The sequence below is a fragment of the Cannabis sativa genome, chromosome 9, assembly GCF_029168945.1.
Source record: "Cannabis sativa cultivar Pink pepper isolate KNU-18-1 chromosome 9, ASM2916894v1, whole genome shotgun sequence".
Taxonomy (NCBI): Eukaryota; Viridiplantae; Streptophyta; class Magnoliopsida; order Rosales; family Cannabaceae; genus Cannabis; species Cannabis sativa.
Genome location: NC_083609.1, coordinates 8,512,463 through 8,538,652, shown reverse-complemented (window position 1 = coordinate 8,538,652; position 26,190 = coordinate 8,512,463). Strand labels below are relative to the sequence as shown.

Genomic DNA, 26,190 nt, shown 5'->3' with positions numbered 1-26,190 from the left:
TATAATTCCAACAACTGGCACAAGAGCCATGGTAATTGATTTGCTTGCAAGAAATTTGGACTTAAAACGATTTGTTTGTGATTTGGATGGTTTCATGATGTGTCATATTGATGTTTGATTGGTGTTTGTGAATTCTGGGAAAAATAATTGATTGTCTGTATCTGGAATTATTTTTATTGGATAGTTTGGAAAATTCTAAGCAATTTACTTTTTTACAAAACTCGATTTCGATTTAATTTGAATTAGTTATGAATTTTTAAAAATCGGGAAAAATCGGGGTGGTGATCACCCTACCCATGCGCGCGGAAGGGCTGCTGGCAGCCTCCCAGCGTCGAAGAAAGTGGGCAGATCACCTTCCTTGCGCGCGCGGATGGTATGCAACGCATACCATCCGTACAGTGTGTGATTTTTCTTCGTTTTCTTCGATTTTTCATGCTATTTCATGGAATTAAATTCCGATTTTTTGTGTAGTTTTGTAATTTGATTTTTATTTTTCAATTTTCAAATCTAATCATCAGAAATAAATTAATTTTATTTTAAAATTAATTTTAGATATTAGTGTAATTTGAATTTGAAAAATAGGATAAAATCAAGTATTGCTTACCCTTTTTCTTATTTCTTTTAAATTTTGATTATTCTATCTTATTTTGAATAAAAGGTTAGATTTTTTGTTAAAATTTTCTTTTGGTAAATTGACCTTATTTAGAATAAGATTACTATAATCATGGTATTTTAAAAGAGGAAATAAGATATTTTTGTTAACTCTTTTAAATTTTGTTATTTTACCTAAATTAGATTGTAAAACAAGAAAAGCGTATGTATTTACCATTTTCTATTTTATTATTTAATTTATTAAATAACATGAAATTTAAAAGGAAAGTTAGCAATTTATTTTGAAATGACATTTAGGTTACCCAAAAACCTAATTTTTCAAAATGGTAGGTTTAATTTTTTAAATTTTATTTTTCGAAATATATGTTTTAAAAATTAAATAAATCCTACATCCAACTATTCAAATCTAACCTTGTTGCAGGAGTATGTGTTTTAGATTGTTTGTAAGTTTTCTAAAACCTATTATTGCTTGATCTAAATTGCCAGGGTTAACTTGATGACAGATCAAATGATCAGATTTTAACCCATGGTTCAATTGATGATAGATTAAGTAAACAATTTGTAACAGGTAATTTTTACAAACTTCTTTCATCTATGTATGACCTAGTAACATGATAAGATCCATCCAAATCTGTGTGCCTGTGTGAGCCTATATGTTTAATTTCTGTTATAGATACATATAGGTTGTTGTTGCTAAATAAAATGTCATAACCTGATAGATTTTATTTAGGCTCATTTAGTTAATGGGCCTATTCAATTAATAACAGTTGTTCATTTTAAGGTTAAATTCCTCTCTTTTGGGCCTTGTGTGAGAGTTGGGAGCCTTAGAAGTGGGTGCGACATACTGGACCCAGCCCCCCTCACATGAACAACCCCAATTGTGAAGGCCCATTTGCTTGATTTGGATAACTGTGCTAGGTTAATTATACTAGTTTGACCTAATAAAATTGAATAACAATATAATTAATTTCTTCGAAATTAATTTAAGAAAAACATAGTTTAATGAATTTCATTTCTAGATAAACTATTTGTATTTTTCTTGTATTTAATTAAATAAAGAATTTTAACTAACTAGATTCTTTCTGAAACTTATTATTTCTTTAAATATTCCTATTTAAGTTATGAATTAGTTATTACTAATTTTTCCTTATAACTTAAATTTGAATATATTTTGAATTTAATATTAAGTTGAGGAATTCTATGAATTAGTTATTGAAGATTCTTGAAAGATATTGTTTAAGTTGGTTTTAAACTTAAAAAGGGAATATCTTTAAATTAGGTAGTTACCACCTAATTTTGATATTTAATTAAATTTTGTTTGGAAAATTTTAAGTTTGTAAATTATAGATTCTTTCTATAATAACTTAAATCAGATATTTTCCAAATCTTGAAAAGATACTTAGTAGAATTGAGATATTTTCTAGATAGTTATTTCTATACTTATTATTATTTCTAATGTAGAAAAATATCATTGATTGTGAAATTAATTGTTTAATAGTTAATTTTGGTACAATTCAATTAAGGATATTTTTCCTTGTATTAAATTGAAAATTAATGATTAAGCCTTCTCTATACTTAATTATTTATTTCCTGAATTTAATGCATTTAATTAAATTGAAAATTAAATATCTAAGTTGATTTTCATAATGATACTTAGGTATTGTTATTTTCATGATATTTAATTAAATAAGAAAATTATTTTAAGTTGGGTATTTCCATAACAACTTAAATTTGAATAATTTTTAAAATATATTTTATTTATTTTATTAATCATTTTTTTTTTTCAAAATTGCATTTAATTATGCAAGATGATTTTAAATTTATCTTGAAAGATAGATTGAAGTTGTAAATTAATTATTTTAATTAATTTTGAATCAACTTAAATCAATGGTCTTTTCATTTAATGATTAATTTAAAATAAAGGAACTGAAATATATTATTAGAAATTGGATTAATCAGTCAAGAAAATCTAGATAGATAATATTTTTGCTTGTAGTATTTTTTCTAAGTAAAGTTTGATTTATTTTAATGTATTTCGAAAATTGTATATTTTTGGAAATACAATATATATATATAGAAAATTTTAGTTTGAGTTGCAAATTAATTTAAATTAATACAACTTAAATTAAGTAATTTTCTTAATATTTGTTGGAAAATTAATACTAAGATGGAAATAATTTATTTTATTTTCTTAACCATCTAAGTTTAATTTTACAGATATTAAATTAAATTTTATTTAGATTCTATTCTAAATTTAAAATTTAACAAATATATATATGGATTTAAAATAAATAAATAATAGAAGAAAATACAATTTTAAATAATGAGCTTTATTATTTTAAGATATTCGATCTCCATTGTTGGTTTTACATAGCTATTGTTTTAGTGAGTAATCCTCCCTAATGGAGGAACGTTCATTAGCAAGTTAGCGTCGTTTAATCTCGAAAGATAAGTATGTTTGTAAATGTTTTATATTGGTATTGATCACCCTAATGGTGGCTACTGTATAAGACTTACAAACGTATGAAACAATGGTAGAAGCTCATGAAATAGGAATGACCTTGACTCTCGCCTAAACGGGACAACGTCAGATTCTCTTTTTGATCGAATAAAAGGTTGCTAGAATGTTTGCCATTTTAGATGAGCTGACAACTCTATTCAATGGATGATAGCTTTGACTCTCGCCTAAACGGGACACTGATATCAGTTTGTTGAAAACCTTGGAAATTATTTAGGATTGAATTTCTTTTTGTATTTTCTCTAGTCATTCCTACTTGTTGTGTGCTAATAATTTCTGAATAAGATTTTGTGATAAACCATAATTGATATCTATGTGTTATCTTGTAGTATCCTGAATTGCAATGTCGAATCCCATGTTGTCACTCTTAACTGAAAATAAGCTAAATGGGTCTAACTTCCCAAAGTGGAGAGAGAACATTAATATTGCTCTCATAGGTGAAAGTGCCTTGTTTGTGTTGACTGAGCCGTCCCCTGAGCAGCCAGGTGACAATGCAACCAAAACTGTGAAAGAGAAGTTCGAGCGTTGGCAGAATGCTAACAATAAAGCTCGTTACTTCATGCTTTCCAGCATGGTTGACACCTTGAAAACAAGGTTTGCAAACACTGTCATGGCTGCAAATCATGACGCAGCTTAATCGAGCTATTCGGTATGGCATCTATCCAAGTCTCGTTTTGACGCGACTAAGAAATTCATCAACGCACCTGCGATGGAACCCCATCGAATGTGCGTGATCACCTACTCCAGATGGCTAGTTATTTCCGGGAAGCCCGTAATCATGGTGTCGAAATGGATCAGACTACTCAAGTGAGTCTCATCTTGAATAGTCTGACTCCAGATTTTCTGCCCTACACATCAAATTATGTCATGAATAAGAAGGAACAAGACTTTCATACTTTAGTCAATGACCTTCAGACATATGAAAATTTGATTGGAGGTCCCAAGAAAAGAGGGAATAAACCTCGGAATTCTGGAAATGGTAATAAGACGAGTAATCTTGAGGCACATGTTGCTTCTACTTCCAAATCCAATCATAAGAAGAAGTGGAAAAATGCCAAGAAGCGAGCTCAAGCTGCGAAAGCAGCTAAGAACAAAAAGGCTGGAGCTTCTGGTGATACACTAAAAGGAAAGTGTTTCTACTACAATGAGAAAGGCCATTGGAAATCCCAATGTCCTAAGTATCTCGCAAAGAAACAAGGTATTTTCTTTATAAATTGATGAGTTTCTAGTGAATTATTATCCTTTTGGATTATTAATTCTGGACTACTAACCTTGTTTATTATTCTTCTTATAGCTCAAGCTTCTTAAACTCGGATGCTGTCTTAGCGAGTTAGATTAGAAAGCTGGATGGTGGATGGAGATCGTCTACGATAAAGAAGAAGCTCAATTTTTTTTGAATTAATTGTTTAGTTTTTCAAACAATTTGGATTTCAAGTTTTGGGATTTTATTCCCTGTTTGGTTCTCATAATATTGCAAATAATTTTTATTTTCTTAAATAAATTGCAATTTATGAGTTGAGCTTCAGTACTTTATCTTATTTATTACCAATTGTTATATTTATTATGTTTGTATGTGTAAGTATTTTTATTATTGATACAAATTCTAAAGGTATTTAAACTCCTTACAGAGTTATTACTACATAAACATTAGAAATTATTTCTATGTTTATGAATAATTGTTAGTTCCAAAACAATTATTTGAGAATTTGTTTAATAAAAGGATCTTTTGATCTGATAGGGGTGGAGAAAAGTTAAGAATAATATGCAGTTCAAACGATCTTTTATATATAATGAACTCTGGATTATATTCAACTCCACAGACTCTCTATCACACACAGAGATTTACAACTTTTAGGGGTGGATCTTAATCTCTATAAACTTAGGGGTGGACTTTATTCTACAGTACCCTTTGTGACACATAATGTTAAACATGGAAATAATATAATAAATTAGCTATTATCAGAATAAATCCTTGATCTTGATTATATGTTCCAGTTTAAATTTACTGTTGTAATAGTTATTGATACCATTGAAAGTTCTTTGATAATGTATCACATTACCTTAGTTGAGTGGGAGAATATTAAAATTCTTTACCCATCTTCGTTTGGTTGATAATTGTGATAGGAACTTAAGAACACCTCTGATAAAAACAAGTCTAACCATTCACATGGATAGAAATAACTTATCAGAATTATGAGAGTAAGATAGAAGAATTCTTGCATAGTCTATTCGAAAGACTTGATTCAAGATGTCTATTCCTCATAACATTTTATGGTATCTTGTTTTGATTGCTTAAATCTCTAGCAAGTATTTTACACTTCAAATACTAGACTGCTATTTTGTTGACTTAGTCTTAGAGAAACTTATAGTTTCAGATTAAGATAATAAGTCACAATGAGATATTCCCAGAAACAATAGTAGAAGGTTAAAAGTTTCTAACCAGACATCTGCTATTGAGTGGGAGCCATCTGAGATGTAATCAAATGGGGAACATTAGGGGACAATCAAGAAAGATTTATAAAAGTGACGTATATGTTATTAAGGAACTATGCATTAGTGATCGCTATATCCACACCGACTCATTAAGAATTGTGAGATGGTGGTTACTCTGGGGGTGGAGGAATCATTATAGAAGAGTGTTAAAAACCCATCTATAATAATTCAAGCTTCATCAGAGAAGATATAACTTTGTAAATTCGAAATTACCAGAAAGTTATTTTACTGAAGAAAATTCTACACTGCATTATCTCAATTCCAAATTTTAAAATTTGAGAGATATATCTTCTGTTTGTTCAGATGTACTTAATGGGCAGTAAGGATTTCAGTATCCCTTAATGAGTAAAGCATATAGTTAAGGAGGTTTCATAAGTTTTATGAACCTGGTTCCAGATATATGGGTGGATTCAAGTATACTACAATTGATCAGAGGATCGAGGTAAAAGATTGATTGTAATGTACAACTTGTTTTATGTTAGTGCAAGTGGGAGTTTGTTGGGTTTTATGCCCTAAATAAAACCCATTACAATCTGATTAGTTATCAATTTAGAATTTTGAAGTGAATCATGATTACATGTATGTTACATGTTTATGGTTTAATATATATATATTTGATATATGCACAAAATCAGTTAAATCCAGAACATATAGTTATTCACAATTACAGTATTGTCAGTACAGTGGAATGTGATTGTGATTATATGATTCAAAAGATTTGGTCCCTGTTCATCAGTGTTTTGGATTTACACTGATGTGATAATCAACGATGAAGTATACTTACACTTGGAGTAAGTGTTATGTTCTTTCCAAAACATTGGCAAAGTATACTGGTTTCGAATGTATGGAGCATGCATTGGACTGGACCGATATTGAACTTGGTCAAAGATATTGTAAACTTACCGTTGTATCTTTCCAAGTCAATGTCAGAAGTTGATCTTAGATTAAGAGAATCTAAATCCTGATATGCTTAGGCTCAATCTCAGGAGTGCTATTCTTGTTCTTTGATTTATTAGTTAAGCCTACCTCTGGGTCAGGATAATACATATATTTTGGGAACATGATAGCATAACTGAGTGGGAGTGATAAACATAAATATGGAAATCTATAGCTTCTACTGGTGTATAGAAGTAAAGTGATGATTCCTTTTGAGCTTAGTTAAATAAAAGTAAATGGATGAGCTCTTGTTTCAGTGACTGTATATCAGATTACTAAAACATCATTTACAGGTAACTAAGTGTTCAAAGGGGCAAAATACATTGAGGGGTGTAAACGGTAAATTGGTCCCATCTCGATGTAAATCATCTATATAGAGGATCTCTAAATCACATTAAGATTATAACAATGGTTAAATGAGATAGCATATTGATATCGTGAAACATATGATATGCTCTATATAAGTCTGAGAGTGCAATTCCAAGTTCTAAGAGTGGATTCAACGAGGAATTAATAAGTTAGGGATTTACTTGGTAAATCGGTTCAACTTATTGGAAGCTCAGCATATAGATCCATGGTCCCCATTCTAGTTGAGACTATACTGTTTGTAAGACTCTGTAATTGATTTATGATTAATCAATTATAATTCTAAAAGTTAGACTATGTCTAATTTGTGAATTCTCACAGTTTAAGGATGAAATTGTAATTAGGAGGGTTTCTAGGTTTAATTATTAATTAAGAGACTTTGCATGTCTAATTAATAATTATTTTAAATGGCAATATTATTTAATAATCTATTTTAGTTATTAAATAATTAGTTTTGGCATTTAAATGATTAGAATTAGAAAAATGGTATTTTTGGAGAAATAGAAATAAAATTGAGGAAACTGCAAAATTCATGTGAGGCCCATACACACCATGGCCGGCCACATGCTTGCATGTTTCCCAATTATTATTTTCAATTTAAATTGCCATATAATTGCTAATCAAAGCCTACCCTAAATAGGAAAGTGGTGGATCACACTAAATAATGCAGTTATTCAATTACACAGTAAAAGAGGAAACTGTCTATTTGGAAAGTTGTGCCCTTCCCTTTTCCTATTTATAGCCGCCCCTCTCTCTACTCTTGATAAGGTTTGGGCAAGCTTTGCTTTGCTTTGTGTCACACGAAATCAAGAGAGAAAAACAAGAGAGAATTCCGAAATTCCTAGTGAGAGAGAAGTGCCCACACACATCACTCAGTACCTCATCATAGTTTGGAAGATTGTGAAGGATCACATCCAACTGAAGAACTTTCGGGCTCAGATCTTGATTATACTCTGCTACAGATAGGAATCAAGGGTTAGAGATTTGAGTGGAAGGAGACATTAATTCCGCTGCCATCACTGTAAGTTATTCTTAACTTTTATGTGTTTAGTTCATCGTTTTAGAAGTTCAATATTAGGTTGTTAAATCAACATACTTGTGAGTAGATCTAAGATCCTGGATAAATATAATTCCAACAAAGAATACCCTGAGAACTGTCTCGATGTATTTGAATTTTTAAAACAAATTAAAGAGGCGTCATCGAGATCTTTCATCTCAAAATGCTCAAAAAGAAATCTCTTGGTTTTGTGCAATAAGCCTATAAGCCTATATCATTAGTGGTAAACAATATGTTATCGACACATAGAATTAGAAATATGCACTTATTCCCACTAAACTTGTGATACACACAATCGTCAACATCATTCATCTCAAAACTAAATAAGAGAATCACTTGATAAAATTTGTAATACTATTGTCGGGAAACTTGCTTGAGTCCACAAATAGATTTTTTTTTAATTTACAAACTATTTTCTCTAGGTCACCACACACAAAATTTTCTGGTTTTTCCATATAAATTGACTCATCAATGTTGCCATTGAGAAACGTTATTTTAACATCTATTTAATGTAACTCAAGATCAAAGTGAGCAACAATTGTCATTATTTTCCTAAAAGAGTCTTAATTAGCCATCAAAGTGAGCAACAAGTGCCATTTAGGCTAATTAGGATTTTTACCCCCAAATTTTAACATGTACCAAATCATGCTGCTTGAACTTTTAAGGTCGTTAAAAATGCCACCTGGATTATTGAAATTGTTGGATTTAAATACTTTTGTCCAATTTTAGTAAAAAAAGTCTAATATGGAAAAAAGTTTAGGAGACATGATTTAATGCATGTAAAAGTTCGAGGAACATGATTTGGTAGATATCAAAATCTGGGGAGCATGGTTTAGTACATAAACAATCACTAAGATAGTAAAATTGAATGAATCAGATAAAAATCTTTAAATCTAACAATCTTAATAATTCAGGGAAAATTTTTAACAACCAAAAAAGTTCAGTGAACATAATTTAATACATATTAAAGTTAACATATTAAAGTTTAGATGACAAAAATCTAATTAGCCTAATATTTAAATTTAAACTATTATAAAAATTAAATTAGAGTAAAAAGTTTCTACATACCTAAAGTAGAACAATCCGAGTGTACTTTAAACTTACCCTAAAATATTTAAAACTTTCCATTATTTTAGGGGCGAACAGAGCTGAGGGTAAATCTTTGGAGTACATACATACTACATAGGCCAGGGTTCCGATTCCATGTCCCGCTTCCTCATCCGCATATAGTGCACCTCCTCACTCTCTCAAATGTTTCGCAGAGTTCTCTGCAATTCTCTCCAACTTCATCCCCAACTCCAAATCCTTCGCCCAAAACCATTGAAACCCATTTCTCCAATCCAAAGCCTCAAACCCATTTCGCAATTTTCAGAGACTCGCCGGTTCTCCTCTCAAATGAGCGATGCCCGAAGACCCATTTCGGTTCCCATTCCGGAAGTCGAGAAAGCCGACCCCACCGAGCTTTTACGCGCTTTAGAGACCTCTCTTGGTTCGGGTTTCAGCCCCTTCCCATTATGGCCTAACCCAAACCCTCTCATCATCGTCGTGAGCGGGCCCAGTGGTGTGGGCAAGGACGCTGTGATCAAGAAACTGAGGGAAACCCGTCAAGGTCTTCACTTTGTGGTTACGGCGACGAGCCGAGATATGAGACCCGGCGAGGTTCATGGGAAAGATTACTACTTTGTTAGCAAAGATGAGTTTTTGGGTATGGTGGAAAGGGATGAGCTTTTGGAGTATGCTCTTGTTTATGGTGATTATAAGGGTATTCCTAAACAGCAGATAAGAGAGTTCATGGCTAAAGGTTATGATATTGTGCTGAGAGTTGATATTCAGGGTGCTGAAACTTTGAGGGGGATTTTTGGGCAGTCTGCGGTTTTCGTGTTTGTGATGGCCGAGAGTGAAGTGAAGCTCGTGGAGAGGTTGATTGGTAGGAAGACTGAGACTAAAGAAGCACTTCTTGTGAGAGTTGCTACGGCTAGGGAGGAGATCAAGCATGTTAAGAATTTTGATTATGTGGTTGTGAATGCTGAAGGGAAGTTGGATAATGCGGTTAAGTTGATGGAGTCCATTATTGATGCTGAGAAAGCTAAGGTCCGCCAGAGGAATGTTGTCATATGATTTGGTTCGTTGGAGGTAACTGTGAATTAAGTTTTGGCTGAAATGTTTTCCTTTGATTTGAATGAATGAAATTATTTTATGAGGAAGTTTCTGTGTAAGATTCAAATGATATGCAATTTAGTTTGCGTTTCAGTTAAATGATATGAATCTGAGGGAAAACTCAGTGCTTTAAGTTATCAATGTTTTTGGCAATGCACATTTAGCTGCTTGGAGAGGAAGGAAATATTATTCTGTTTTATTTGGTTATCTCATGACTTCCATTTGCCTGTTGTGGAAAGTTTCTAGTGGAATTCTCTTGTTGCTAATAAAGAAGTTCAGTTCAGTTCAGGTAAGGTCAGCACAGTTTTTGTTGAGAGTTCAAGTGAACACAGCTGTTTAGGGAGTTTCAAATGCATTTTAAATATTTATAATAATTAAACTCAACTCTCTTAAGATGCCACCTCATGTGATGCTGTTGGAGTTGGGCTTGGACACCTTAAGGGGCTGTTTGGTATACCGTTTTCCTTACTCGGGAAAGGGACTATGAAGTCCAACCTGTGTTTAAGCCTATTCCCATGAAATGATATCAAACACAGCCCCTAAGGTGGAGTTAAGATACCTTATAGCAATACTCATTTGGAAAAATTAACCTGCCTAACATTAGTAGTTTTTGCATTCTTACCTTTGTTCTCAGGGCAAGCGGCATTCCTATTAGTTATATTTAAGTTTACAGAACAGGTTCTTAGTTGTTTTGAGTTTCTGATAGGCACACACAAACACCAGCAGAGAACACATAGGAATAGAACAGTACGGCAACTTTATTGACAAGAATTAAGACACAAAGATTCAAGAATACACAACCAATTCCCACAGGACTCTGAGGAACACAAAGATTCAAGAATACGCAACTAATTCCCACAAGACTTTGAGGAATAGAAAGATTCAACTTTCAAGAATGTGCAACCAATTCTCACAGGACTTCGAGGGCCTGGTTCCTCATATTTCCCAAAATTGCGAAACCCCTAAGGCTATGTGTGGAAGTTGAATTTTGGTGAGGAAAAAAATAGGTAAGAAAAATGTAGGAAAAAAAAGTTCTCATGTTTGGTATGGAAAGAGGAATTGTTTGGAAAAAAAGTTGATTCAACAAAATTTTCCATACTAATTTTTTTATACTCTACACTTTTTTTCCCAACATTTTCTTTACCTTTTTCTTTGCACACCAAAATCCAACTTCCACACAGCCTAAAACAATCTCTAACTCCCCTTATATTTCCCTCCACGTCAGCATCTTACATCAGTTTCATTTCTGAGCTAAAATTTGACTGATTGGAAGATGGAAATGATGATCTTTTTAATTGTTTCCGGAAACTCATGCACAATAAGTTGGTTACCTTTTTTTTTATTTAATTCTTTATCTGTGACTAAGTTGCATCGGTTGTAGACATAAAATTTCACTGATAGATAGTACTGGTTGCTCTAGGGATTTCTAAATTCCTCTAGCTGTCTGCCTTTTCTTTTGGTAATCAGATGCAAATAATGGGGTTCTCTGCTCCCTTTTAAAAATGCTTGGATTCTTTGTCAAGTCGAGTGTTTATTTTTGCGCTCTGCCATACATGCTGCTACAACATTTTTATTCCTCTTGCAGGTGATCATGGCTGCAAGAAAAAAAAATTACAAGCTTAGTTTTTTGTACCCCATTTCCAAGTTGTGTGAAAACAATCATCAACTATACATGTTTTTGCTTCTGGTATTTTTTCGGTCATTAGATGCCATGGAAACAGATTTGTTGTCTACATTGTAAATCCCCAGTCATACAGATGATGATATCAAAAGGGACATCATAGAAATTTGATAATTGCATAGTGATCCTTCTTGTGTTCAGAGCAACTTCAGGGCTCAAATGTAAAAGTTCATACTGATATTCTTTGGAATCTATAATAGGATGTAGCAATTTTATGAAATTAGTTTTCACTTTTTTGTTTGATATCATATAAAATAGCTTGTTAATTTTTCTACAAGGTACCAAGATACCTCTTTGATGAATGTTGAGCATTACTTGGCTTGCCCCTATTAAATTCAGCTCCTTTTTGCTTTCTAATTATGACATTACATATACCTTATGCAGCTTTGAATTCACATTTTAAAGTACCATATGAGAAATTAATTATCTGGGGGTGCACTGAGAATGCAAAAATTGGTTACCATTTTTCAGGCCTGAGGTTACTTTAAAAGCTTCAAATCAAACATTGATGAAAGCCTAATTTTACTATCTTACAGGCCTGAGAAAGTGCATTAGTACAAGCAACTCTTTTTAAAAGAGTTTTTTATTTTGATCATGGGGAAAAATAAAACAATCATTTTAGGTTTGTATCCTGTATATGGATTTGGGTTTTTTCTCCAGTATGAAAGATAAATTTATTTTAATTAAATTCATTGATTGAAGATGTTTTACTTGATCACATTAAATTAGACATTTTGAAGAAGTATTAATGCTAATAAAGACCTGCCCTCATATACTCTTTTACTATGATTTATTTACTTTTTGTTATTATTATGATGGATAAATTGCAGCATAAATACATAATGTTTTAGATTTTATACACTTAAATACTTAATGTTTATTTTTGGAGGCAAAAATACCTAATGTTACAATTTTGTTATACTGTTACTACTATTTCCGTTAATTCATAAATATAGACACGTGGAGGGTTCAGATGCGTTACATTTATTTTTATTTTATTTTAAAACTTAATATTCTTAATATCAGAAGTAAAATGTTACTTATTCAAAAAAAAAAAAACAGTTCTCGTAACAATTTTCACATGATATTGGCACTTCAATTCGATAATCATGTTCCATATACTGCACCGGTTCACTCAGTTATGGTAATTTAGTATTGCATCTTTTTTTTATTATTATTTTAAACAAGTAGTATTTAGTTTTTTATATTAAGTATATTAAATTTTAAAATAAAATAAATAAATGTAATGCATTTGAGACCTCCACGTGTCTATATTTATGATAAGTTAACGGAAGTGGTAGTAACGGTGAAGAGAATTGTAACATTAGGTATTTTTACCTCCAAAAATAAACATTAGGTATTTAAGTGTATAAAATCTGAAACATTAAGTATTTATGACACAATTTACCCTAATATGATTTAACAATCAATCAAATCCCCCTTCACCTAAATTAGTTACAAAGGCTACAAAAAAATAATTATAATTTGTCAAAATGAACTTAAGAATATTTTGAGATTTTAAATAAAAATCTTATTAACATATATATGACTATAATTTCATCAGAGTAAAGGTTATAAGTTTATATCTTATATTTGGCAAACAGTTAAAAGAGTTTTCTATAAGATATTGATTTCTTTAACATAAATGATGAAGTGCATGTAATTGACATGTCACATTTTGGTTGTAACATGTCATATTTATACAACACAAAACAAAACCATTAATTATTGATCGAACTCTTTATTAAAGTTGTTAATTGTACATTTGTATTATTTGATATATTGGATTGGAAGAGCATAAGGGCAATGAAACGACATCAATTCTATAGAGGCCGAATTTGGTCAACCAACTTATGTTGATCATCATCGTCTGCCACGTGTACGGCCTGATTTGGACGCCTAAAATCCCTGATCCTTCTTGTGATGAGTTCTTTACATAATAAGATAGTTCTCTTTCGTGTACTCAATGCTTAAAAGGGATAAGCTACTATGAGTTTGGGATTGGGACCCATTTAAAGCTTTAGCTTAACACAATTAAACACTCTTGTCACCAATCTCCTTTAAGCATCATCCAACTAAAATGCAAGATTACACGTTTTAAGAAAATATTTTTTTTTATGAAACCAAACCACTAATTAAGCTAATAGTAATTTCTTCATTTTGTATGAGATATAGTAATAGTGTAATATTAATCCATCAAAACATGAAATGAAAAACACCATTTCCGGGCATCATGGTATCATTCTTATTCTTGTTATTATTATTCAACATAGTTTCTCTATCATATTTTAAAGTTTATCTTTTTTTAAAATACCAGTTTAGACTCTCAACCACAAACAATTTACTAACAAAAAACCATTTTGAAATAACAAAAATATGATACCAAAAAATTTTAGATCATTTTTGAGTATATTGTCGACTAAATTGGAGCTAATACTAGAAGATACTAATTTTTATTTTATTATTTTTTTTCTTAACAATATTGACAGTTTCATTTGTAATTGTTTGAAATGGATGGTCCAAAATGATACTAAAAAAGCATAGTTACACAAAATGATATAAACCCCTATGTTAAACCATTGAAACATATTTCAAGTGTAGTTAGTTCTCATTAAGGAAATAAAGAATGAAAGAGGGGAATATAGTTAATTAATTATAGAAAACAGTTGGGGTTTATGAAAGTCAATGTCTCAAAGAAGAGGACTCTTGTACTTGGAAATTGACAAGAAAGAAGATGAGATTCCCTTTTCCTTTTCTGAAAGAAAATGTTAAAGTCACAATACAAAAGTATATTTGATGAATAAAAAAAGCTATATTCCAGCTGGGGCAGGCAGAGAAAGGGTCCACAGTACACCCTTTGATTTAAGATAAAGTGAAGAAATGTGAAATTGAGGTAAGAAATGAAAATGAAAAGTAGGCTATTGTGCCTTTTTGTATGAGTAATTTAATGAGCTTTAAAAGTTATAAACTAGCTAAAATCACAACATAACTAACACTTTTTAGAAGAAGAAAAAAAATGACAGAAATAGAAGCAATAAAAACGTTACTCTTCCCTAACTAAGACAATTGCCGCAAAAGAAACGTGCCACCCAAGTTGGGTTTCCTCTACGTTAGTAGTTAGACCAATTCAGACCTTTGTTGTCTTCCCACATATCTCAAACTCTCATTTATATAACTCTAAATGTTCTAACACTATCTCCAAACTCCAACATACCATTAAAAAAGAACATAAGAAAATATGAATCGTTGGGATTCTGAGGAGGGTGGTGGAGGAAGAAGCATTCACCTCCAGATATCAGACCTCAACAGGCTGAGTGATAACATTAGTCCAGTCACAACAATGTTTGAGCCTCAAAATAGTATAGAGAAAAGGGACAATAGTAGCAATGCAAATTCTGGCTCTGCAGCCTTAACAAAAACAGTAAGAGCACCAGAAAAGAAGCTTACCCTCTTTGCTCTTCGGCTTGCTGTTCTTGAAAAAGCAGCAACTGGCCTTGGAACACTTGGTTTTATCTGGGCAACAGTTGTTCTTCTTGGTGGTTTTGCCATTACTTTGGACAAGACTGATTTTTGGCTCATAACAATCATATTGTTGATTGAAGGAGCTAGAATATTTAGCAGGAGTCACGAGCTTGAGTGGCAACACCAGGCAACATGGTCCATAACTGATGCTGGAATCAACAGCTTTCGCGCTTTGAAGTCCAGCTCGAGTTTCCTGATTGGGAACATCAAAACAGTTTTCAGTCCCTTTTTTGTAGCAGGGAAAAGCAGGCAATGCAGTAGAGATATAGCAGGAACTGGTGGTGTAGCTAATGCACAGAATTGGGATTGCCAAAGAAAACCAACTCGGAGATGGACAAGCTCAGAGGTGCCTCTATTGCCATATGCCAGATGGGTTTTTGTTACAAAACACATCAGTAAGCTTCTTTATTGGCTTCAAGTTTTGTCAGCAACAGCTTGTGTTGTTCTCTCAGCAATGAAACTCATCAAACACAACTATGGGGATGTGGCTAAAGGAGACACTGACAAGAAGAATAGAAAGGCTGCTCTTACTATTTTCTATGCCTTGGCCTTGGCTGAAGCTCTGTTGTTTCTAATGGAGAAAGCTTATTGGGAGTGGAAGGTCACTTACTGCAAGCTGCTTGATGAGGTGAACAAAGAGAGTGAATTGGGAGGAGCTTCTGGTATGGTTTCAATCAGAAGGTTCTTCTATGATGCCTATTCGAGATGTGTTAATGGAAGCATATTTGATGGCTTGAAGATGGACATGGTCACTTTTGCCATGGATCTTCTGGCTTCTAATTCCCCTGATGAGCAGCTCATTGGGGCGAGAATTCTTCGCCAATTTTCGCTGAATCCACGCTTCTCTGATGACACCTTGCAGAAGATTGGATTGAACTTTCCAGTTATTGAAAAACTAGTTGAGATGTTGAATTGGAGTGATCCACAGGAAGAAGAGAGCAGAAAATATGCTGCTGAGGTTTTGTCAAAGCTTGCAGGAAAGAAGCAAAACTCGCTTCGAGTGGCTGGGATTCCTGGTGCAATGGAATCAATATCATCTCTGCTACAAACCAACCGAAGTTCAGGTGGTGCAGCTGATGAGATTGGTGAAAGAAACATCATCTGTGACCATCCAAACTATGAGTTTTGGAAGTTCAATCACTTGGGACTTCTCATCTTGAAAAAGCTTGCTCGTGACCATGACATCTGTGGCAAGATTGGAAACACAAGAGGTCTCTTACCGAAGATCATTGATTTTACACATGCTGAAGAGTGGTTGCTGAAGAATGACAATGCTGCAGCATCCCAGATTTTGACAGTGAAACGATCCTTGCAAGTAGTGAAGAGGTTGGGGAGCACAACAGGAACCACAGGGAAACTTCTAAGGAGAGAGATTTCTGAGGTAATATTCACAGTCAGCAACATCAGAGATATTCTAAGGTATGGAGAGAAACAACCAATGTTGCAACAACTTGGGATAGAAATCTTAACTAGCCTGGCATTGGAAGAAGATGCAACCGAAAGGATTGGGGGTACAGGTGGAGTTCTTAAAGGGTTGTTCAATATCTTCTTCAAAGAAGGACTGTCTCAGAAATATGACCAAGTGAGAACTGCAGCTGGTGAAGCTCTAGCTATGTTGGCATTGGAAAGCAAAAACAATTGTCATCGTATGTTAAAGTTGGATATACTTGATAGGCTTGTTCAAGCTTTGGAACTTCCCTTGCTGCGAGTTAATGCTGCTAGAATTTTGAGAAACTTGTGCACTTATAGTGGAGAAAACAGCTTCAAACAGCTCAAGGGCATCACTGCTGCAGCACCTACAGTAAGTGTTTTTCTCAATCTTATATCATTTGGGTTATAATTTTGACATGTAAATACTAATCATTTTGGTGCTTATTTCAGGTGATTCAAGCAATCATGTCAGGAGAGAACAAACTACAGGAAGTAATGGTTGGACTAGCAGCACATGTTTTCAAATTCATGGATTCACAAGAATCAAGTCAAATGTTTGAGAGAGCTGGGATAACTGAAGCTGAATTAGCTTATGCTTTAGTTCAAATTCTGAAGAAGTACCAAAAACCCCATATTAAAATTCCAAGAATAAGGAGGTTTGCCATTGAATTGGCCATTTGGATGATGACAAATAAAGCATCAAACATAAGAATCTTCAATGATTTGGGGTTGGAGAAGGAGTTGGAGAGTGTCTTGGAGACCACTGCAGAGCTTGAGAGCTTTAATATGTTCTCAGGTACTGTTGGAATGAGCCGCCATAGCACAACTATTCATTCTTTGGTTGAGACTGCATTGAATTTGCTAATGGAAGAATAATATATAAATATATATATAAAAAGAAATGAAGTTTGTATTCATGTCATTCCTTCTGGTCTCAAATTGCCCCGGACTAGATGTAATAATCTGTAAATAAGCCTTGTATACCAATATTGTCTCTAGATTCTTTTTCAATTTTCTTTGATGAAAAGTACATTATTACATACCAATTAATACGAATGATTGAATTTATTGTTAAAAGTTTTCTATTTTCTTCTAAGAGAAAGTAATCATAGAATACTAATTCCATATAACTAACATTCCTCAAGCAAATTATATCTCAAGAGATTAAGATTTTTTGTGAAGGAATGGTTTTAAGCTAATCCTTAGACCATTAAGTATGATACTTCATAGTCATCCATTTGTAACCTATGCCTAAAGAAGAAAATAGTTTAAGTGAGCTCTGAAATGTGATTTGAGTGGGAAGTGCACTAATTTATGTGATGTTCCAAACAAGCCTTTAATCAATTCCATCAATCTGACTTTGCGAAAAAATAAATTCAATACCATCAATCTGAAATGTTACATAAAACATATCTGTGTTAAGTATATTAGTATTGCATACTTTAAAAGTCGCAATAGATAGTGGCAAACCAAACCATGCATTTAGATTGAATAAAATAATGAGAAATGAAAGTGAATTAATCGAAACCAGATATGCTAACTTTGTTTACACACATTCACAAAAAAAAAATTAAAAAAAAAAAAACCCCTTTCCTTTACCACTTTTTTCTTCTTTTTTTTCCCCTCTTTCTATTTGGGCAAGCACCCTACAAACTACAGCTCCAGAAACTTTTCTTAATTACAAAACAAATGCAATATATTGTTTGCTAGAAGTAACAAAACATCTTTAAAAAAAATGAAAATGAAAATCTCTATCTACTTTGATTGTTTCGAAAGAAGCTGAAATCCCAACGACGAATCAAACCATCCATGACATTGCTTGCAGGATTTCGTTCAACAGTTAATGTGGCTTTTGTATTTGCTGACAAATCAGTTTCTGGTGCGCTTTGGGTGCTTGATGAGGCAACTTTTTGAGTAGGCTGTCCCGAGCTTCCGGATTCTTTGGCAGGAGTTTTATGCTTGGGATCAGAAACATGAATCTTGGTTACTGAAGTTGAAGTAGATTCTGCTTTCAAAGACTCGTGTTGGTGTACAGAAGTGGAAATAGATTCTGTCTTTAACGAGTCATTATTCTCTGCCAAAGAAACAGCACCCGGTTTGACATCTTTCTGTAAATCTTTTGAAGAATCTGATCCAACAATAGACGGTGATTCGTCTCCATATGGTTGAGGATGTCTCATATCCAAATCTTTCAATGACAACAGCATTGCTTCCATGATCATCTAAAGATGTTGGAAGACAGATTATTTTCAAATACAAGCAGCACATCAGAGGACTAAGTTAAAAGATATTACAACTCAACAGTGTACTTACCTTTTCTTCTTCTTCGACATCAGTTGGAAAACCTGCCAAGTCGTCAAGTTCATATTCTACGTATTGATCATCATCCATGGTTGTCGGAACATGGGGTCCACAGGGATCACCATTGGTGAACTCAAAACTAATCATTTTGGACGATGAAGAACAAAGATCGTCATCACATTTTTGATCCTGTAGAATCAAGTTACAAGACTTGGTTCAGTTTTCATTGTAGTCCTATTTTAGGTTTTGCCATAAAACTTGTCCCCTATAACCCATTCCTACCCCTTTTTCTCTAACCTACAAGTACTAAAAAAGTCAGAACAGAAAAAACTTACAGCTGTCAGACATATCAGTTTACATTTCTAGTCAAACCCATTCCTACCCCTTTTTCTCTAACCTACAAGTACTAAAAAAGTCAGAACAGAAAAAAGGTTTGTTTTTTTTTTGTTGTACAACCATCCAAATAACATGTGATGTTTAAAATTAAAAACAAATAAATACCATCATGCACAACACCAGCCTAGACTTCAAAAATTCACGAACAGTTGCTCAGACAAGTACTGTACCTTATTTTTGGATTGATTTTCGTCAGAAGGAATATCCGAAGGAACCTAGGAAGGAGCAAAAACGAAAATAATGAGTATATCTTCACTGCATGAAGTAGTATGCCTTCCAAACCTTTTACATCTGTCACATTTTGACATCTGAGCTATCCCAAACTAAGTAATTACTACTAACCTCTGTCCGACTCATAGGTCTTCTTGAACGAAGTTTCTCAATGGCGTCTTCTGTGCTGCCAGTTGTTGGTTCTGCATGCAATGAACAAATTGAAGGTTAATAATGAAGTTCCAATTGAAGATAGTAATAATATTTGCAGGCAAACAGTAGAAGAGACAGCAAGTTTTTATGTCCATGCCTGATGATGGACTTGAAAATTTGAGGTCATGGCCATGGTCTACTGGAGGTGTCATTCTCCAACCAACCTGAAATTGCAACAATTAACTACCCTCTGTCTAAATAATATTATATTATAATATGGAAGTCAAAACAGATATTAAATGTTGTTTTATTTACCTTACCAAAGTAATCCTGCATGGAGTCAAAAAATGCTTCCCCCACCTCATCATCAGGAGGTTGCAAGACATTATGGAAAAATATATTTATAGAGTCAAAGTAAAATTGAGGTCTTGGAGAGTTGTGATCTCCCTCAAATTTGATAATATTTTTGTCTCCCTGCAAAAATATTCATCGAATGACAAGCCAAACAACATCCAATGCCAAACCAAAAATGTCCAAAATCATAACCGACAGTGGGCATCAACAAACAGAAGTCTACTAATTTTATTGCTGACAATCAAAATATGTATGCTCAGAGACGACCAAAATGCAAATTTGCTAGTTTCTTTGACTTGATACACAAGGTCATTGGTAGAAAATTTTGAGATTTCAGGTTTGTTTGGTTTAGAAGAATTAGGCTAGAAAATTGCAAGATATGAAAGGCATGCAAAAGAAAGTATACTTTGATTTTTCTATGCATATTATTTTATACTTTTCTTACTATCAAGAAAAAAACTTACAACATAAGCATCAAATATACGATCTGAATGGTGGGGCCGAATGAAATCATCATCTGTAGCATGCCCAAACAGAACTGGAACAAAGCATGTTTTTGCTACCTACATAGTATGAAAACGAATCAAGTCATTTTGATAAGAATAAAAACGAAAAAAGAAAAAGAAAAATTAACAATATACACTATTCTTTTATTACATGTTTTGAATAATTGAGTGAGCACAAAAACATGCATCTAGGTTCATTTATTTTTCCCTTGGACGCATCTCAAAGTAATCAAGAAGAAATTCCATCCTAATAGATAAATAAATCATTAAGAGGTTAATACCTTGATTGTGTTCAGACCAGTTATGTCAAATTTTGCCTTTTTCTGAATAGCTCTTCGCATATATTGTATTGCAAACTTGACCTACAAAAAGCAGAGGAAAGAAATTAAAATTGAGGAAACCTTTCACAAAAGATGCACAATTGAAAGTTTACACAAGTATATACTTACAGTGAACTTTGGTAAACGGACTTTGTACGTATCCACCAGCTCCATCATCAAGTCAACCAAATCAGAAAATGGACTATCAAGAACCATTCCAGCAATCGAAGGATCCTCGGCTCCATACATAAGGCTGTGCAGAATAGCAGAAGTTGTTAGTAAAAATGGCCTAAACTATTGAAGGTTGCCTAAGTTAACGAGGAAAAAGAAATGGTACCACATTTAACTGTATTTTATAAATCTTGTTAACTTAGTATGACTACTCAATTGCTTTGCTAAGTACACAGATAGCTCCTAAAAAACCACATGTTCCATATATGAGAAATGTTTATGAAAAAAGGAAAGAAAAGTAAATCAATCCTATATGTTAGGTGAATAATGCATGACATGTAATCAAACATTTAAGATTTTGTCTACGATTTTCCAAGGCTTTCAATTGTTAATCTACGGTAATAATGATTTAAAAAACTAGCTATTGGCACCAAAAAAAAAAAAGAACAAGAAGAAGAAGAAGCCAAATTGATCTTCATTCAATAAAAGATCTTTGCTAATCTTCAATGCAATTATGGAAAGATGATTTTTAATTTTACAAGAACATTTGATATTTTTAATTGTTTGCATCTTATATTATGCAAGCTTACAGGAAAACACTAAGTGAATGAATGAAACTGAAACCTAGTGACTGCACCCATTGACCGGCCCCACAAGCCTATCATAGAGACATTTCCATCTGCTCGCAAATAATCGACCACAGCTCTTAGATCGTCCTTCTGCAAGGAAGAAACAAGAAGAAAGAAAGAACTAGATTGTCATATATCTGCATTTTATGATAATAGAATACATCATGGAACACACCAACATGCAAAATGGCAATTCACTACTAAAGGATCCTACACTTATGAAAAAGAGTGATGAAACACCTTACGTAAATTTAAGTTGATTAAACTATATCTCTTGCTTCAATTCATGTTAGACACAATTTTATGGGGCTCATATATTGAATAAACAAATAAACACGAAAAAGTATGTACAAAATTGCATTATAAAGACTTATAATTATACTTTTGGAAGCATCTGATACGATCAGCATGCTGCTACATAAAAATTCAGATGTAACAAAAAATATACTTTCAAATTTTGAACTATTATTGTCATTTAAGTACAGACAACATCATACACGACATTCGTCCTGTAAAAATGGAGAAATTGGAGACCTAAATGATCAGTTATGACACTTGATGAATGTAATATGGCTTTAATTTTAGATAATTTCTCTGTACTTACTTCATTCCACCCAAGAGTAACGTGATCTCCTCCAGATATACCAGACCCAGAGAAATCAAGGGTGAAAACTGTAATGTTTGAAGGCAGCAAAATAATAGCTGCTTCACTGGCATCAGCCCTGCACCCACTGTGAATATAGTGTATCAGTTAGTAAAGAACTGAAGATAATTTTTTCATATTAACAAGGCAGCTCATTAATAAGTTAAGCATAAACAATGAAATGTTGACTACATAAGTGATTTTGTTTTTTTTAAAAAAAAAAAGAAAAGAAAATTCATTTTTCACTGGTCTCATAAATCATGACATCTGTGTAGATACTGTGAAGTGTTGTGATAAGGTTGCAAGTCAAAGTCAATTGGGTATGCACAGTAATTACATACCACAAAAGCATGTGTTTAATTCTGGCAGTACAAGTAAACTTAAAAAAGGGATTCAGCTGTAGTCACTTTGCAAACAATGTCATGACCAGTATCACAGATTCACAATGAGGCACAAGGGAGTGCAGCATTAATTTTCCATTACTTACGAGTAAGTATAGCCCAAATTATAAGAAAGCAAAACGATTTTTGTTTCCTCAGTTATGATAGGGTCAGTACTAGAGACAAAATACTCTGAGGTTTGTCCATTATTGTATCAGTCATGAATGATCAAAACCTTAAATCGAGGAATTACCTGTTTCCATGGCAGTATATTACACAGGGCAGAGGCTTCCCTTCAGGACTTACAATGGGCACATAATGACTACACTGAAGCAAATCTCCTCGACAATTCTTAATCTGCAAAATATTCAAAATACTTTCTAATGAAAAGGAAGTGATCATTAAAAATAATAAATAAAAACAAATCCTGTATTATACTTTGTTTATATGCCCAAGTAAGATAAAATCCCTTTCAGTACCAAAGCACGTAACACAAATACAACACTCGTTAATGATTTCCCCTAATACTGTATATGAAAGAAACCCCATATTCTAATATGGATTACCATACTCTTTCTACAGGCAATTTCTGAAAGTAACAGCTGATTTTCTATAGCATCTGACTTACACACAACATGGGAAGCAACCATGAAAATATAAATCTTGAATAAGTAATGAAATACTACACATAACACTTAAACTCACCTCCAAATCTTTTCTTTGATACCATTTTCCCCTCAGCATAAACTCTTGTTCCAATAGATCATGTTTTGGATCATACTCAGCCCTGCAACCCAACAATATTTTTAGTCAGCACATTAAGCAATTGCTATAGTTTTCTGATCCCCAAATATTGTAAAGTTCAGCAGGTATTCTAGTTAAAAAACAGGTTTTAATTCCAAGTAGAAAAAAAATCAACAAAGTGATAAGTTATATCAAATTTGAGCAAATTAACCCTTCATATAGAATATGTTCACAAGAATACATTAAACAAAAACACGATTAAATCAAAGCAGACTACGTAGATCTCAACTTTTCCACAAAGGGGGAGAAAAATGAAGCTAGTAAGTGCAAATCCCACGTGAATAATTCTACACCAGTTTTAGAAAGAAAAGAAAAACACAAAACAGAAATATGTTATTTCCAACCACAAGAACACTAAAATGAATTCTAGCATAATTCTACTTGCTCCCCAATAAATAAATTCCTTCAAATTACCCAAAACCATTATGGATGCTACAAAAATTCAAAAACTTCCAAATCCTAAAATTTCACCAAGACCCAATAATGATTAAAGAACAACCAAAACCCATACAGAATTTTCGTGATACATATACTCAAAAGCCTCGAATTCTCCATTAAAATAAAGGCAAAGAATAATATACCTGGGAGGCCGAATGATAAAGTTGACGAGTTGCTCCATAGATTCAAAATGATGAAGGTGATCTCCTACTTTGCTACCTCTCTCTTTTCTTAAGATGGCTTTTTTTTAGTTTTTTAAAGCGCATAAAATATTACACAGTATTAAAAAATTATACATATATATATTTATATAATATAATCAAAACAGCCAGGAAAAAATTTAGTGGGCAAAGAAGAATTTATCAGACCAATAATAGAAAATAAAAAAGAGAAATCGAAAAGAAACAAGAAGAAGACGAACCTAAGAAGCTTTAGCTTATTGGTTGATTATTAATGGTGGAACTCTTAATTTATGCATCTTTTTTAATTATTTTCTTGCAATTATTAATATCAATAACTATGTATTATTAGTTATATAAATATATATTTATAATATTATATATTCTTCCATATCTGAACCCGTATCCGGTTCTGTTCCGGATCCGACCCGTTCACACGTGTATGACTCGTCCCGTTATAGAATTGACCTCCCACACGTGTTATCACTTTCTCTCTGTTTACAGTCTGTTCTGATCTGAGTTCTGAATTTGTTGGACTTTGAACCAATGGGCTTTTTCTCTGGACTGGGTCCAGGCCCAAGTCATGATCGGCTCTTAGAAATTATAATATTTTGTCTAACAATTTTTTATTAAATAATTTTTTCAGTATTACCATATAAAATTGTTTTTTTTTTCTTCCTAATTAATGTTATGTAAATTAGTCATCCAATTCCACATTAAGTGTTCGAGTAAACTTTATTCACTATTAAAGGTATCTGGCAATACGTGAAAATTAATACTTTATAAAAGTAACCAACCAACAAATGAAACAAAGGAAAACTTAAAAAATATTAGAATTTAGAATAATTTTTACAAAAATACTGTCACATGGAATTTTTTTTAAAAATACTATATTTTAATAAAACAACAGTGAAACACAAAACATAACAACTAAAAAAACAGTGGAACAACAAAAAAATAACTGTAGAACAACAGTAAACACTTAACACAGTACACAGTATTTTTTAAAAAATATTCGCCCCACAATAAAAAAATTAAAAAAATAACTGGTTTTTTATTGGATTGAATCCATCCAATTCATTTTAGCTACCATTTAAGTTAATTTCATTAAAAAGAAAATATATATATATAAAAAAAAAATTAATTTAAAACCTAATAATTCAACATACTTAATAAATATTAATTTAATCTAACCTAATTCTCATAATCTTATAATAACGCCAAAAAATTAAACTTATTCGCATTGACAATTTAATTAGCGTTTAAGAAAATAAGAATTAATATTTTAGATTATTTTTTTTTCTTAATCTCATGTGTTAAATATATAAAATTATAGATATATTTTAAAATATATAAATATAATTAGATGACCACTGGATAATAATTTGATCGGTTCGGTTATCTATTGGATCGGATGTCTCATCCAACAACCGATCTGATCCGATTCGATTGATTTTTTAAAATTTACATTCGGTCCTATCCAATTATGATTGGATATCCGATTCTATTGAATCAGTCGATTATAATTGAATTGGATGACTTTCTAAACACCCCTAGTAGATATTTCCTACCCCCGAAATCTAGATACCCACCCCATGTGTAACCTTCATAAAAATATTTTTTATTCCTATTAAAACTCCTCTAATACCCGTATCAAAAAAAAAAAAAAATCCTTGAAAATGAGTCCTAGTTGTTGCGCTACGATATGTTTCTCACTTTGTTTGTAAAAATTATAATTTTTTTATTTATAACATTGTATACTGTAATTATTAAAATTTTACATAATATTTAATAATTCTAAACAATTTGATATGTCAAAAATAAATTATTAAATAGAAAAAGGAATAAATAAATCAATTTTTTCTTTTATTTTATTATGAAATAGAAAAAGAAATAAATAAATAAAAATGCCTAGATACATTTTAAAAGGAAT

At 32.3% G+C, this 26,190-nt stretch overlaps 3 protein-coding genes across 6 annotated transcripts; 2 read left to right on the top strand and 1 right to left on the bottom strand.

The window, feature by feature from the left end:
• Positions 1-9,111: 9,111 nt before the first annotated feature.
• On the top strand, positions 9,112-12,154 carry LOC115722830 (guanylate kinase 3, chloroplastic). Of its 4 annotated transcripts, none has more exons than XR_009684424.1 (3): positions 9,112-10,115; positions 10,234-10,428; positions 11,725-12,154. XR_009684424.1 is itself a non-coding variant. In XM_030652163.2 (2 exons), the coding sequence occupies exon 1, from the start codon at positions 9,234-9,236 to the stop codon at positions 10,098-10,100; it is 867 nt and encodes a 288-aa protein (XP_030508023.1). In that variant the 5' UTR covers positions 9,112-9,233; the 3' UTR covers positions 10,101-10,115; positions 11,725-12,154. The 4 variants fall into 4 exon arrangements, 2 of the variants coding, with proteins under 2 accessions (XP_030508023.1, XP_060959847.1); XR_009684423.1 differs by having other exon boundaries at positions 10,222-10,428; XM_030652163.2 differs by lacking the exon at positions 10,234-10,428.
• Positions 12,155-14,463: 2,309 nt separating this feature from the next.
• Positions 14,464-17,850, top strand: LOC115723179 (uncharacterized). The gene is made up of 2 exons (XM_030652612.2): positions 14,464-17,143; positions 17,224-17,850. Exons 1-2 carry the CDS (start codon positions 15,059-15,061, stop codon positions 17,647-17,649), a joined length of 2,511 nt encoding a protein of 836 aa, XP_030508472.2. The 5' UTR covers positions 14,464-15,058; the 3' UTR covers positions 17,650-17,850.
• Positions 17,851-18,267: 417 nt separating this feature from the next.
• Positions 18,268-24,605, bottom strand: LOC115722499 (uncharacterized). Its single transcript, XM_030651721.2, has 15 exons — positions 24,500-24,605; positions 24,222-24,318; positions 23,542-23,623; positions 23,090-23,193; positions 22,418-22,544; positions 21,809-21,903; positions 21,143-21,266; positions 20,975-21,055; positions 20,652-20,750; positions 20,149-20,307; positions 19,991-20,057; positions 19,813-19,883; positions 19,641-19,685; positions 19,087-19,263; positions 18,268-18,995 (listed from the first exon to the last, which is right to left on the bottom strand). The coding sequence occupies exons 2-15, from the start codon at positions 24,257-24,259 to the stop codon at positions 18,525-18,527; spliced, it is 1,740 nt and encodes a 579-aa protein (XP_030507581.2). The 5' UTR covers positions 24,260-24,318; positions 24,500-24,605; the 3' UTR covers positions 18,268-18,524.
• Positions 24,606-26,190: the final 1,585 nt, after the last annotated feature.

Coding starts and splice junctions, on each gene's coding strand:
- LOC115722830 (XM_030652163.2), top strand. CDS start 9,234: ATGTTTCGCAGAGTTCTCTGCAATTCTCTCCAACTTCATCCCCAACTC.
- LOC115722499 (XM_030651721.2), bottom strand. CDS start 24,259: ATGGAGCAACTCGTCAACTTTATCATTCGGCCTCCCAG. Junction 22,545..23,089: donor ATATACTGCCATGGAAACAG/GTAATTCCTCGA, acceptor CTATATTCACAG/TGGGTGCAGGGCTGATGCCA. Junction 21,267..21,808: donor TCAATGGGTGCAGTCACTAG/GTTTCAGTTTCA, acceptor TATTCTGCACAG/CCTTATGTATGGAGCCGAGG.
- LOC115723179 (XM_030652612.2), top strand. CDS start 15,059: ATGAATCGTTGGGATTCTGAGGAGGGTGGTGGAGGAAGAAGCATTCAC. Junction 17,144..17,223: donor TCACTGCTGCAGCACCTACA/GTAAGTGTTTTT, acceptor TGCTTATTTCAG/GTGATTCAAGCAATCATGTC.